The sequence below is a fragment of the Grus americana genome, chromosome 1 (assembly GCF_028858705.1).
Source record: "Grus americana isolate bGruAme1 chromosome 1, bGruAme1.mat, whole genome shotgun sequence".
In the NCBI taxonomy this organism is placed as follows: domain Eukaryota; kingdom Metazoa; phylum Chordata; class Aves; order Gruiformes; family Gruidae; genus Grus; species Grus americana.
The window spans coordinates 47,240,219-47,255,517 of NC_072852.1; the positions used below are offsets into that span (position 1 = coordinate 47,240,219).

At 36.0% G+C, this 15,299-nt stretch overlaps 1 protein-coding gene across 5 annotated transcripts; it reads right to left on the reverse strand.

Annotated features, from left to right (window-relative positions):
• Positions 1-914: 914 nt before the first annotated feature.
• Positions 915-14,754, reverse strand: TSPAN19 (tetraspanin 19). Of its 5 annotated transcripts, none has more exons than XM_054812753.1 (10): positions 14,465-14,754; positions 13,099-13,258; positions 12,402-12,494; positions 12,240-12,312; positions 10,505-10,635; positions 9,146-9,184; positions 7,253-7,363; positions 4,653-4,796; positions 3,178-3,261; positions 915-2,069 (listed from the first exon to the last, which is right to left on the reverse strand). In XM_054812753.1, exons 3-10 carry the CDS (start codon positions 12,465-12,467, stop codon positions 1,995-1,997), a joined length of 723 nt encoding a protein of 240 aa, XP_054668728.1. In that variant the 5' UTR covers positions 12,468-12,494; positions 13,099-13,258; positions 14,465-14,754; the 3' UTR covers positions 915-1,994. The 5 variants fall into 5 exon arrangements, 4 of the variants coding, with proteins under 4 accessions (XP_054668728.1, XP_054668727.1, XP_054668726.1 ...); XM_054812752.1 differs by having other exon boundaries at positions 916-2,069; positions 9,146-9,220; positions 14,489-14,753; XM_054812751.1 differs by having other exon boundaries at positions 916-2,069; positions 9,146-9,220; positions 14,465-14,753.
• Positions 14,755-15,299: the final 545 nt, after the last annotated feature.

Genomic DNA, 15,299 nt, shown 5'->3' on the forward strand with positions numbered 1-15,299 from the left:
CTGTATTAGCAGGTGGTAAGTCAGCAGGCTGAGGCAAATGACTGTTCTTCTCTTGTGAGGCCATATCTCAAGTACTGCACCCAGTCCTGTGCTCCCCAGTACTAGAAAGACATTGGCATACTGCAGCAGTTCCAGCAGAGGAACCCCAAAATAGTGGTCCAGAGAACACGACATAGGAAGAGAGGCTGAGAGAACTGGGTTTACTCTGCTTGGAGGAGAGAAGCATAAGGGGAGATCTTAATGCTGGCTTCAACTACATATTGAGAAGGAGTGGAAAAGAGGGAGCCAACTCTTCTTAGATGTGCATAGTGGTAGTTCAAGAGGCAAAGGGCACAAGCTGTGACATGGGAAGTTCCAGGCAGATGTAAGGAAAAAGATTCTCCCTGTTAGGGTGGTCAAACACTGGAGCAGGTTGCCCAGAGAGATTGTGGAATCTCCATCCCTGGAGATATTCAACACTCACCTGGACACGGCCTTGAACAATCTGATCTAAGTGGACCTGCTCTGAGCAGGGGACTGGACTATATAGTCCCCAGATGTCCACTTGAACCTGTATTACTGTATGGTTCTACAATTCTGTATTTAGTTTCCATGTTGAATATTAGATGCATGGAAAAAAGTAAGTGAAAAACAGTTGTTCTGAATCACAGACCTGTTCAACGAAATGGATCTACTTTCTAATGAAAAATTGGCTTCTGTTATTTTACCAGGTTGTTGGGATCTTTAAATGTAATGCTTGTTACACTTAAGTCAGGTTATATTTTAGAATGGTATTTATGAAATAAAATTCAGATTCTTAATTTTAATTAATTCTTCTTAATTTTCTGAAATACTCTGTAAATTGCAAAATGAAGATTACTGGAAAAAAAAAACCTTGTTTATTTATTTATTATTATTTAATATCCTCCTCAGATTGTATTCTCAGACTGAATTACATCAATAACAAGATTAAAACCTCTTAAGCCATCATGACATCAAGGTAACAGGTATCTGCCATTCTTAATGAAAGTGCACCTCTGAGTGGGATGAGAGACTTCATTGTTGTGTTCCTTAGATTTTTGTTGGTGGCAGAACAAAAAATACAAGTTTGGAATTCAGATTCTGTTCCAAACATGCTGTTCACATCTGAATTGACACATTTCTTTTATTTGAAGTTCTCTAAATAAGAAATTCAGCCTGTGGCAGGCACTTGAAATGGTAATTTTTTTAGACTAAATAAAAAGAAGTTACCAAATTTATAAGCATCAGAAAATGGATTACTGAAATGGGAAGTTTTAGGCACAAAAATAATTAACAATGCTACTACCTACACTTGTAATATCACGCCTTCTTCTGTTTTCCTCAAGACATTCCAGGTCACCTCACTGCTCAGAGGATAAAGAATGTTTTAAAGCTTCAAGCTTACTCCACCTAAACCCCTAAAGCCATTTGATTAAATGCATGCTAAGAGCCATTCAGCAAGAATGAAAGATGTCTACAACACTTCTTAGAAAAGAGCTGATATGAGTCTAATATATGAGACTCAGTTAAATTTTTGGAGTTAAATTGCACAACAGGCAAGGACAAAGCAGAGAAGGACTGGAAGAAATGGTAACGGTCCAAAGAAGTATCAGGTAGGTTTAGTAAATGTATTTCTCAACTGAACATGGTAAAGGGTTCCTTCTGTTTCAAAATGCAGTATACTATGCAATACTTTTTACAACACTCTGAATAAGTTGTTCCAGAGAGTCAGGAAACTAATATTCAGCTTATCAAGAAGTTTTATTAACCAGCTAGTAGATGGCATTGTACTTCAGACTTTAACACACATAATTTTGTAGCACACTGCCATATGCATAGCCAAGAACAATAAACAAACATATTAAAGCCCAAATGTTAATATGCTAGTGATTGCAATATGTAGAGTCCAATCCAAATTTTAGTGGAAGTTAGTTCGTTGACTGTCACAGGCATGGATCACATAATTCTTGCACCATAGCAATGCTCAGAAGAGTTCATGATTCATTTGGCCAAATATTATTCTTTCTGATGTTTCTAAACAGCTGACCGGTTAGTCTGATCAAAAATATCTGAGAAAGGAAAAAAGGTGAGTTAAAAACAACAGAGTAAGTGTTGATATTCACTCATGATGGAGTCAATCTGACTGTTAACCTGGCTCCTATGAATGACAACACAGAAGGATATAAAGGAGAACTGTCATGACATGTGCCTGAAGACACAAGCTGAATTCTCTGCTCTGCCACAGGCTTGCTGTGTGACCTCCAGCAAGTCACTTGGGCCCACATCCATGGAAGTATCTTGAAATTGATTTCAAGTGGCACATAATTCAGTCAAGTGTTAAGTGTTTCAGTGCCCTATGAATCTTGGTCTTAACCTCTTGAATGGGGATAACAGCTCTTTCCCACCTGACAAGAAGGTGTCAATGATAGTACACTGAAGATCATGAGACACTCATGTACTGTGCTAATGAGGATTAGCTGAGTATGAATAAGAAACATTTTCACTACTGAACCGGCCCACTCCATAGCCGGAATGCTTTTACTACATACCTCTATCGGTAGGTACGACATATGGAAGAGGTAAAATATATCACTTTTAATTCTCTGAGTAAAAATGAACTCATATCATTTTCAACATCATGATTTTAGATATTATCAAGAATCTTTCTGCCTGCTGCAAACTTCAGAGTGTCTGTGGAGTGAATGATCAATTCTTGTTGCCATTATTCATATGATTTTTTTTTAATTGAAAGTTTTATTCCTTTTTACCCAATAATTTTTTCTCATAGATATGTAGGGGGGAGCATTTTCATTATTTTGTATTGTTTGATTTAGCATATTCATGGACTAGGTTCTGTGCAAACAGGGGACAAAAGAGGTCTTTTGCTCCATAGAGTTTACATTCTCTTTAACTGCTTCCTGTCATTGCAATGCCGTTTGCTTTCACAGGTCAGGTCGACCATTTCATTCAACAAACTTTGGAAACCAACGTCTGTGATGGTGCTTGAATATATGGGAGCTTGTTGGTAAACACTGCTTGATCTTACTTCTAATTAAAATTGATGGAAAGCTTTACAAAATTTTGGAGAGCATGCCAAAGCCTAATGGTACTGAATTGATTTTTTACCACCAGCAGAATATCAATATTTTGTGATTTTTTGCTTAAAAGTACTCTTACCTGTGTAATTAGCAGGCTGACAGTAATTGCAGTTAAGATCAAAACATTGTTTTCAAACCATGTATTTAAATATTCTTCACATCCCTAAGCAAGTACAGATGAACAGATTTCAAGAAAAATAATTTCAACTTTTGAATTCATATTGCATCTTTATAAGAATATACTTTTAAAATTTATAGAATAGAACTTTCTGCATGTTATGATGGGTTCTGATATTTACTTGCTAGAAACCAAATACATCAATAATGTGTACTGCAGAGAGTTAGCTATAACATTTTAAAAATTATCTGAACTAAACAGATTGTTCTTAAGTAAATCCAGTATTTTTGTATGGAAATGTTCCAGTTAAGTAAATCTAATACTTTTGGATGGAAATGTTCCAGATAAGTAAATCTGATATTTTTGCATGGAAATGTTCCAGAGCTTGTGACTTAATCAAAAGGGAATTTGCTTTTGTATAACTGAGAGACTACCTTACAAGTAAATGCTTGAAACAATATTTTCACTGATTCTCATACATTATGCATCCTGAAATGGACGTACATATTTTCCACATTACAGTCTATTCTTATTATATTGCTTTTTAAAATAAATGATAAATTACTAGATAGCTTAAAATAGCTATAAATACAATAAAACGTATAAAGAAATGCTCTCTATATTTTGAAGTGCTCTTTTAGTAGTGACAAGGGTTTGTAGAAACTGAGAACAATTCAAAACTGATGAGTGAAGGAAGACAATACCAGATGCCATTTAACAACATCCTTTCTATTATTTACTGTCCTGCATTGTCAAGAAACAACCTTTGGCCATTGAATTTTTGTTCTCATTGGATAGTCCTATTAACACTGGAAGGTTTACAGAAAAGCATAATATGTATTGCTCCAGTTTTCTATTATCAGGTGATGATATCTGATGGTCCTATGCAAACTGGTCCCTTGATATTAAGACATGTAAATGCTATGGTCTTGGGAAACACATCTCTATATCAATGTCTTGCTCATTCCTCTTATCCTGTGAAGTATCGAAGATGCTATGGAAACACAGAATACAAACAGGTGGAGATGTTGCTGACATTCTGTAAGTAATGAATAGTAACTACTAGTGGAAAATGGACTGTATAGTTTTTATATACTGTCACTTTCCATTGTCGTCATTGATTTGCACAGCACAGATTTTTGAATGCCAAGATGCTTACTACTTCTTAAACCACTACTAAATGTCCCTGTGTTATTGATCTGCAATACTCACGACTCCCATTTTCTTGAAATATCCTTAATTTAGAACTGCCTACATGACTGACACCTAACAAGTAAAAGGTCACTTCAGAGTGACGAAAGACAAAACAATGAATATTATTAATCCTTTGCATTTGTAAGCCAAGTCTTGGCAGAAAACACATTTTGTGTATTTTTTTCCAAAGACAATTTAGTAGCAAAAGTTACATTCTTCAAGACATTTTTTTTATTTCTTACCATACTGTATGTTGAATCCCTTGGGACATCACAAAACCATTTCTTCAGACTAGATTTTATGCATGAACATGGGATCTGAGTACTATTTTCCTTGTTTTTATTCCTTTCCCACTGTGTGACATTGTATCTTCCACAGCATTCCATCTAGAATAAAAATCCTGTAACTTGTAACTCCAACACCTATAAAGACTGTCACACAGAGGAATTTCCACACCAACCAATAGTGCTAGCTATTTGATTTAGTTGATTAAATTAGCCAGATAGCTTTCCTCTGTATTCAGTAGATAGAGGTTTCTGCAAGGGATGTTTCACCTTTGCGTATATATAATTTCCCATGATGTGCACTGGATAGTACAGGTTTTAAAAGGATATGATATTAAAATATACCTTTGAAAGGAACTTTCTTTTAGACTCTAAATTATTCTAGAACACATGTAAATACAAAAAAAAAAAATCACAAACCCAAATTGAAGTAAAACACTTTGACTATCCCCTTTAACCTGTCAAATTCAGTGTAGAAATCGTGTGTAAGCAGTGAGCTATATTAAGATTGTGCTCACTGAAGCAGAAGAAAAAGAACAAAGAAAACAATACATTATTGGAAACAACATAATGAATGTGGTTTCATAATGAATGCAGTATATGGGGACAGATTTTATAAAAAATATTTTAATAAATAAAATTAAAAATACAGACACTGTTTTACTCTGATCTAGGAACTTAAATAAGGGCCAGATTTTGAAAACTTTTTTAGTTATTCCTTTGTCACTTCTAATGTATTTGCAAAAATTCTCTGTTCTTAGCAAGAGGAGATCTTTAGAAAGCCTCCCTATTCCAACTTATGTTTTAGCAGCACTTGATCTCCTGTGAACACACAGCTCAAACTCGAAGCACAAAGCAAACACTGCACCCTGTTCAAATGGATTGTCAGCTAGCTCTTCCCAATAATCTATTTCAATACCAGTAACACAAAACCAAACCAAGCCATCAAACAGCTTGGAGAATGGAATTCTTGTCATGTAGGAAATTCAAGCAGTTTTTCATTCTGAATCAGGATGAAACTTCAGAAATGGTTGGTTTTGGTGTTGGGGGTTTTTTTGTTTGTTTTGTGGGATGAAAAGTCTGCCATATTTTGGCTTAGAGATGCTAAACAAAAGCATCTCATTTGGATGTTTTGAAGAGCAAATCCAAAATATACCGCTTCTAAATTTTGAAAAAATTAGATAAGTTAGCCAAAACTGCCCAAACATTCAATTTCAACAACCCTGTAAGTTCAGTTAAAAACATCACCAACTTTAAGCAGTACATTAAATTCTACCATGAATATATAAAAATCTCTAGTACTATTCATGATCTTAGGCTTTTTTCTCACGGCAGATGCTGATGATATTGTAAAGAGCCGGAAGCATGTACCACAAGACTTGGGAATGGTGGCTTTCATTCATAAGTGTGATCACAGTTCACCTTGGCAGATTTAATATCGTTTATCTGGTTTAGGTACCAACAGCAAAATATCCACAGAACTTTGAAACATGCCACGATTTAAACATTGCCACCAGAGTAGGTGGTGGGTAGGTGACTTTGCTGAAATCCGTGCTCCCACAATAGTTCAATGAAACTGAGCTCAAGTAGACCAGCACGTAGTCTAGCTGCACCATTGACATAATGAGGTCACCATTAATCACTAGAGAAATCATGAATGCAATGAGAGAAGACTGGATTTTCAAAGAACAGATTTTAAATATACATCACAAATGCATTTGTAATCTGGAGCCTAGACATATATGCTTTATGAGTTATCTGGAATCATAAATTATCTTCAACACTTGTCAAGAACTATAGAACTCACCTCTGCAAAAAGTCATACTAAGGGACTCACAGCTGGTCTACAGAAACATATTAAACCATATTAAAATGTTAAGTTGTAGTGTTTGTAATTAAAAGCTCATGATGCAGGATTAATTTGAAGGGCTACTGGTCAAAAACATTGCTAACAACTTCCAAAATAATCAATCTCATACAAACACTTTAAAGGACTTTTCTGAAAAAGGAAACAAATTACATGCTGCCAGGCCACAAAAATTATGATGATTAATAATTAAGTATGTGTGATGAAAGTATTGATTTTCAAGCTCATTTGAGGCTTTAAGCATTATTTCTGAGACAGTCTCAGTGCAATACCTATTCAAACGCTCTCACAGTAGGAGCTCTGCTTTGACCTCATAGCATCTCTGCTTGTCCATGCAGAGAGACTGTCCATGTCAGCCTTGAGATATAAGCAGACCAAGTCTTTCATGATACCTAACACTGTCAAGATATTAGGAGATCCATTGTTTTTTTCAGCTGCAGTAAACTTCAGTGACCAGAACTGTCTGCTCCTACATACACTGACAAGTCCTTCAAAAGCCTAATCTCACCCATAATAATCCATATAACAGCAAGGAATCTGCCCATCCACATCAGACATTAGCAGCAGATCTTGAAAAAAAAAATCCTTTACTAAAGGAGTTGGTTTTTTAAACTAAGTTCTGATTGGTATAAATGTTTTTTGTTTGATGCAGTATATTTGGTGGTGATATTTTGTGTGTTTTTTTTCTTACATTGTGCTGCACAGCGTTCAGAATGTTCCACACAGGTTCCCGCTCAGTCAGACTCTCATTCCCGTATTCAGAAATAACTTCATCAATTCTGTTGTTCCATTGCTTGTGGACCTGTTCATAAATATTTACAGCATTTGGTATATGCATATTGGTAAGAGTGTGGACAGATAGTTCAATTCTTGATCTTCTATTGATATTCAGGTTTCTTCATGGGTTACTTACAAGCAGCAGCATTTACCAAATACAATCTAAGACATGTCACAGCCCTTGCACTAAAGGGAACATTGAAAGCAGAAGGGGAAGATAAATGAAGTCACCGAAATCATATACATAGCACAGGCAGACACAAGGTGATTAGCTGAAATGGAGCCAGAAGAGCCAGGGAACATAGTTTAGACGCACCTGATCTGTCATAAAATACTAAATCCTGCCTCTCGTTTTTAATAATGACACCATCATATAGTAATAAGCACAAAATCAAAATTGATTCTACGCCTAATGTGATACAAACTTGTGTGAGCACCATACAGTCTGGCTGGGACATGTATTGCTTTGGGCTAGAGGAACTAGAAGCTCATGTTGGCCCTAGATTAGGCATCTTTGCAGAGACTGTTAAATAACCTTCAACAGTAATTGACGTGGACAAGCTGATCGCAGAGACTGTGATTATAGAGAATGTAGCAGGGAATACATGCAGAGGAGAACTCCTAGGCCACTGAAAAGTTTCATTACAAAACAAGAAAAAAATGAGGCTTCTCCAACTCAGTCCCCTTGCTACAGCCATCCTAAAAACAAAATTCAAATGCGTGCACAATGAATGATGAAGTTACCATCATTTATTACACTTCAGCAACGCTTAATTAAGGTTGAGATCAAGTGCAATTACAGCTGATATAAAATAAATTTAACTTCAATCTTTCAACCAATTTTTCTAGCACAAATAGCTGACTCCAGAATGCATCGTTCCTGACAGTTCAAATCTTTCAATATGTAATATGTTTCATATAAAACAGGGAGGACTCCACCATTATAAATTACCATTTCATGAAGAAATCTTGATGATACAGATTCACTTTGATGGAGTAAAACTAATTTATTTGTGCTGCCTGAATAGCAGCAGGATTTGGAGAACTGTATGAACCTTATGAGACCAGTGTCATGGGAGGTTTTCTCAAAGCATAGATTTTGGAATTATGGAATAGGGAAGTGATCGGACCAGTATGGATTCAGTACAGATTACTTTCCATGTAATACTGTAAGGAGTGCTCAAGTTATTGGAGTTGCTGTATGTAGAAAAATAAGTGAATGAATAAAGCTTCAAAGCAGTACAGTTACTAGTGACAACAGCTATGTTGGTATTTATTGTTGCTTCATATTCCTTATATTAGATCTCTACTTGGATCTAAAAATATAGGCTCAAACAATAATATTAGTAACTCATTAGTATATTTTGCATGCCATGATACCAATGACCTCTGCTATCAATTGCACAGCGGACTACTGTTATCACACGCTAGGAGACACAGGTTAGCATCTAATGCTTTCTTCTATCTCTGCTGATGTCCAGGAAAGAGGGACTTTCTGGGACCCTAAAAAGGGATAAAGCTGTCCCTTACACTGTTGATTCCACATACCTGAACAAGAAGAGTATGTTTTGTCACAGACGAGAAACTGAAAACGTATTTCCATGCACTCTTCTTTACAAATATTGAACCATGCTGAATTCCTCAAATTATGTTTTCCACATCTTCTGCTATGCCTGATCAACATGTGGAATACTCAAGTTCAAACAGTGATATAGCACACAGTGAGAACTGACTATTAGAATTTTCTAATTAATTGCAAGAATCTGTTTTGAAATTATCAGCAGTCTCACATAATTTATTTACATACCTCTTCTTTCTTCATGAATATCAGCACCAATATTGCCATCTGGGTAACAAACACCACGATTTGAAAACTCATAGACTGAAAAAAACAACCCCAATTATCTATAAACATACTATTGAACAACCTCCTGTATAATCCTTCATGTATATTATTTAGAGTCATTCCAAGAAAAGTACGAAATATTTTTTTCCTGGAAACCCTCAGAAAGTGACATCATAGTCTAAGAGACAGGCTTCAGGCAAAGCACAACTCATTTTTTTTTTTTGTTTAAAGACAAAGCCATAACTTTCTTGGAAGTGAAGAACAAAAGCTGTTGTTAAATAGCTGTTCTCCACTGAAGAAAACTCTTATTTCATTATTTTCTGTTTGAATTATCATGGTACCTTAGTCTCACACCTAGTCAAGGACTCCTTTGAACTATAAGACACACAAATAAAACAAAAGGATAGTTAATTTTGTTCATTTTCAGTGAGACCAAATTTTCACTTGTAGTATCTAGATATTGTGATAATAGATACTTCCATGGAAGTTGGAAATGAGACACTTCCTTCTCTTTCATCATCTAATAAACTGTAAGGCAAACACTACGTGCCTAGGGCGGTAGCAGGAAGGAAGAAGGAAAAAGACTCCCGGTTATGGCACCTGGGCTCCTCTCACTGTTGTGCCAACTGATCTTTGTAGTGCTAAACAAATGAAATCAGTAGAACAGTTCTATGCTTCAGCCTTCACACAGTCTAAACCAGATCACTCAAAAAGGTTGACAACAAACAAAGGACAAAGGAAAAAACCGTAATCAAAGATATCATAAGAATGTATAGTTAGACTGTAATTTTTCAGAAATCAAAGTGTTCTTCCTTTAAAAACTAAGAATTATACATAAATATGGAGGATCCAAGTAGGTCTACATGGGTAACAGCTTTTTAATCACACTATCCATTTTGATATTGTAGCCATACTGTAGATACCTGTGCCTTCAACCTGCAATATTTTGGGGCAGGCTTTTCTTCATTTCTTCATCAGTTACCAAGCATGTGAGAACATACTGAGAGATAGTTACTTTGCATGGTTTCAATACTAAAATACTTTTAAAACCTCTAAGTTAATAAATACAGTGGTTAAAATATTTTCTGCATCAAACTGCAAGTGTTTTGTCATTGAAAACATTCATGCAGTGATACAGAATGATCTTCAGTTTTGTTCAGATTTCATTTGAGCCAGGACTTTATCTAAAAATATCTTTCTATCAGCAGATTTGTTAAGCACTCTATGTGGAAATCATAACATCAAGACAGGATCACAGTTTTCATGCACGCAAAACTTCCTTTCATTTTATGAGAAAGTTGGAGTCTGATTTACACTTACTGTAACTAGCAGACATTTGATTTCCATAACACTTCCAAGGAATCCCATGGCTGATGTCATAGTAATAACAGATCCAATTCCAAGTAATATACAAGAAATATATGCCACTGGTTGGTTCTCGCCTGAAGAAACTGTAACACAGTGCATTCATACTGTCACTTCTCTTTTTTTTTTTTTTTGAGACTTCCACTTACAAAATTTATTTCAGAAAAACAATTAAATCTTTGGAATGTCATTATTGAAAGGATAGAAATAGTAGAATGATAATAGGGCATTATTATTATTATTATTAATGCTATCTACAGTCACAAAAAGAAAAAGATATATTTTCATAAATTCAAAGGATGGTAACAACATATGAGATGTAAACAGAACATAACTCAGCTGAACAATGTGAACCACTCACAATGAAATCAGAGAACAATTAGAAGTTTACAGATTTTTTCTGTTTGCCAAAAATTAGTAGCACATGTACAAATCCTATGTGGACATAGATACAGTTCTCACTAAATCCAGACTCAGATTCAATGCTATCCTCCCTCTTTGTGACTGGCCACTTTTCCCTTTCCACTTTAACCATTTTTGCATAAATATGGAAAGTAGCAGGGGTTTTCATTACTTCCATCTAAAATGCTTCATCCCAGAATTGCTGTATTGGATGGTTCCCACCCCACCAGTTGGAAACTGATGCTCCTTGGCATAGTGAAGGCAGACAACCCTTTAAGAGCTCAGGGGTTGTTAGGTGACTGTTGTGGTTTAACGCGGCAGGCAGCTAAAACAACCACACAACTGTTCACACACCTCCCCCTACAGTGGGATGGGGGAGAGAATCGAAAAGAAAAAGGTAAAACTTGTGAGCTGAGATAAACACAGTTTAATAGGACAGAAAAGGAAGATGATGATGGTGATGATGATGATAATAATAATAATAATAGAATATACAAAACAAGTGATGCGCAGTACAATTTCTCACCACCCAGAACCAATGCTCAGCTAGTTCCTGAGCCATGTGGCACCCTCAGTTATATACTGAGCATGACATCATATGGTATGGAATATCCCTTTGGCCAGTTTGGGTCAGCTGTCCTGGCTGTGCCCGTGCCCAGGTTCTTGGGCACCCCCCACCTTCTCATTGGCAGGCCAGTATGAGAAGCTATGAGAAGTATGAAAAGTCCTTGACTGCTTGGCAACAATTAAAATATTAGTGTGGTATCAACATTATTTTCATCCTAAATCCAGAACACAGCACTATACCAGCTGCTAGGAAGAAAAATAACTCTATCCCAGCTGAAAGCAGGACTGTGACCCAAAACTTACTTCTCTGTGAAACAATTTGATAGACAGTCTGGAAAAAAGGAATATCTATATGGAGAAGCCCAAGCCCCAACTTGTGTTCATTCCACCCAAATATCCACTTAAAGTCAAATGCAGTCTAGTAAATTATATGAAGGAAAGATCAATAGAGCTGATTTATATTTCAGTGATTCACCTATAAGCCGTACACCAAGAGAAATAAATAAATTATAATCATATATAAATTGTAGATATACTGATACATGTTTTCCCCTATTTTTATAATCATACTTTCTAATGATGGAAAATATACACAACAGAAAAAAATAACCTATACATTTCAATCCAATACTGCCACCTTGTGAAAAAATATTCTATTACTGTTTCTGTTGATTTATCCTGCAATCATTTGAAATAAAAGAAAAATTCTATTTATACTCACATAACACACTGAATAAATTGTTTCTGTCAAATAAAAGCCACAGGCCAAATGTTAAAAGCATAAGACCCAGAGCCTGAAAAAAAGGATTATTGTTTTAATTCAAAACATTTTTAAAAAATTAATTGAAGCTGCTACATAAGAAAAAGAAAACAGAATTTTTACCAAGAAAATTCCATTGAAGACATTTAAGTAGTACTTCTGTATTAGTATTTTATCTCTTCTCTTCATTCTTCTTTTTTCAGTTTTGAATCACAGCTGAAAATATAATCATATATTCATTTCAATATGAAACAGATATAGCTAAGCCTATCAATTACAGTGGGATTTATTTGCTTCAGATAACGTTTTATAAATTTAAACAGTTACCTGATACATACTGTTGAACAAAAAACCAGTAGCAACAGTAGAAGTATCAACATGGTGTCTGGTCTCAACGGCCTCTAATGTTATATTGCATGTATGAATTCCTTTTTTAAGCTTTTTTTTCCTTATCTACTAAAGACATTTGGGGGCAGCGTATATGTAGGAAGATTTATATTTCAGAGATGGCAAGAGTTACGTAGCCTGGCATACACTTGTCCTTATATTCTTCAATACACTTAGTTTACTAATTATTAAGGATACCAAGCTGAAATGAAGAGGGAGAACCATAGTAAAGATATAAGCCCTCCTTTGTCTACATGACCTGATTCAATTTTTGTTGAAAACAGCAGATACAGCCTAATGATTTCATTGCAATCCAGCACATAGTTCTAGCAAAGCCATGAGAGCTGTCAAATGGTGCTACCAACTGTCTTATAATAAACTCCAGAGCACGCTTTACACTTTCAAAGTGAATCTCCCAGTCACTCCCACTTACTTTTTTCCTCTGTTTTTGTTGTGGAATGTAACAGGATGTGAAAAGTTGAATTCCTTTCAAGTGGAACTAAATCAAGAAATGCACTTCATCTGTCATCAATAGCAACTGGGTGCTTGGTCAATGGAAGGGCAAGCAGAGACCCTGCCCATAGCAACTGCCCCTGAAATACATATAAACTTGAATACCAACTGTATCATCCTTGCAAATGCTTGCAAATGTCAACCAGAACGCAGTGGAGTCACACGGGCATTCGTATCTTGAGCGTAGTTTAGCACGTTTCAGCGCAAAAGACCCCTAGCACTGGGATCTCTGGTTCAGGACTTCTTTTTTTATTTATCGTTACTATTATTATAATTATTGTATGCCGTATCTTCTGGGCCTATCAAGATTTTTACACAGAGAGTGAAATGCATACATTTGTCCCCCACTTCATGTTCCCTTTCACCCGTCTTGCCTCTTTCTGTAAACATACTCTGGCATTTTTGTCTGCCTGGCTTCATGGTACAAGCTGAGAGGCATCCAAGAGCAGCAGTGTTAGAAGATGGTTTCACCAACAGCAGCTGACTGCGGTTGTTGTACACCTCTCATGTGTAAAGCAGGCAGGCACACAAACATGCACAGACCTGTGAACTACTATAAGCATACTTTTCAGAAAGTATTCCCTAATGCAAAGGGATTTGTTTGAAAGGAATTGCTCATCTTCTGTCAGAATTACTACAGACTGATTACAGTAAGAAGTTATGTCTTCTGTTATTTATAAAACAGAAAAAAAATTACAAAGATGAAGCTTCTGCGGTCAAAAAATATCTTGTGTTAACAGCTTATTTTGCTTACAAAACATATGTTACATATGTATCAGATTTGTTGATCAGAAGAAAAGATTCAGCAAGCATAAGTTTTGCCTGCCCTGTCAAGATCTCCATTGCCTGCATTACACAACTTCTGTTGCTGAATCACAGAATGAAGAAAGCTATAAGCTTCTCAAACTAGCTTCACAGCGGATTTGGGTCAGTAATGCACCATGTAAATTTATGGACTGTATTACATAACTGGTTTTGCACCTTCCCTGAAGAAGATCCACTACTTTTAAGACAAATTAAACTTCATTAGAATTTTCAAAACCAGAATGTATTAAAGCCTTGGTGCGATGCACTGTTCTAGTAAAAAACCCTGAACAGTTACATATTTCACTTGAAAACTGGCAACTGCAATAGTTCTGTTGTAATAACTATGTGGTTCCAATGCTTTGTTTTAAGCCATTTTAATAATAATAACAATTTAGTTTATCTTATCTGAAAAACAGAAATATTATCTTTATAAGATGTACATTTTACATTACGTTGTTACTGCACAAGAAAATCCTTACCAGCTCTGAATATTTCCGTCCTACCTTAAAGAGCACAGTCTCACAATGATACGTTTCTTCCTGAAGTCCAACTTAACCACATCCTTACAACAGAGAAGTTTCCTTCTGTTGATCAGCCTTGACTTCCTGGTTACAGGCAACAGGCCCACAGAGACGTCTCTTTTATTGGCAAAGCTGTTTGCTAAATACATGACACAGTGTCCATGGTCTTCAGTCACCATGATCACAGCGTAACTCGCATTACAAAACAAGTATTGAAAGCACATTCAACTCAGCGCTTGAAGACTCGACCACATTGAAAGGTTCCCTGGTTACATGATTCTGTGAAGTGTGAGGCATCGCAATGTGGATTTCAAATGGATGAGTTTCCATTGTTTTAAGATTTAAATGTCTTACTCATCCATAGCACTGGTGAGAAAATGGTAAATGGTTGCCCTCGAATCCAGTATTTTGTGGTTAACATCCATGTCTTTCAGAAAGGCACTCAGTTTATTTTAAAGATGGTAGATGGGAAAAAACCCCTACTGTCCTTGGCAGAGCCTTCCCATTGCTCACAACAGTGCTCATTTTCCATGTACAAACTGTCTTTACCTTTCAGCTCTTAGTTGTCTGCTATACCTATCTTTGCATCTTGGTATTCCTAACTAGACTTTAGGGACAGATGCGCTGTCTATAAATACCGTTACACACTAAAATGATATTGTCTGCACCCTCCCTGCCTCGTATCACTTTTGCTACGCTGAATTGCGTTGTCTTTAATTCTCTGACTGGACATTTTCTCCAGCTCTCGAATAATTTGCATGTGCCCTTCTTTTTTTTTTTTTATTTTATTTTT

Excerpts from the sequence above, each read along its gene's own strand:
- TSPAN19 (XM_054812752.1), bottom strand. The coding sequence starts at position 12,467 with ATGAAGAGAAGAGATAAAATACTAATACAGAAGTACTACTTAAATGTC. Across the intron at positions 12,313-12,401 it reads TCTTCAATGGAATTTTCTTG|GCTCTGGGTCTTATGCTTTT; the intron begins GTAAAAATTCTG and ends CCTTTTTTTCAG. Across the intron at positions 7,364-9,145 it reads TATTCATGAAGAAAGAAGAG|GTCCACAAGCAATGGAACAA; the intron begins GTATGTAAATAA and ends ATTTATGAACAG.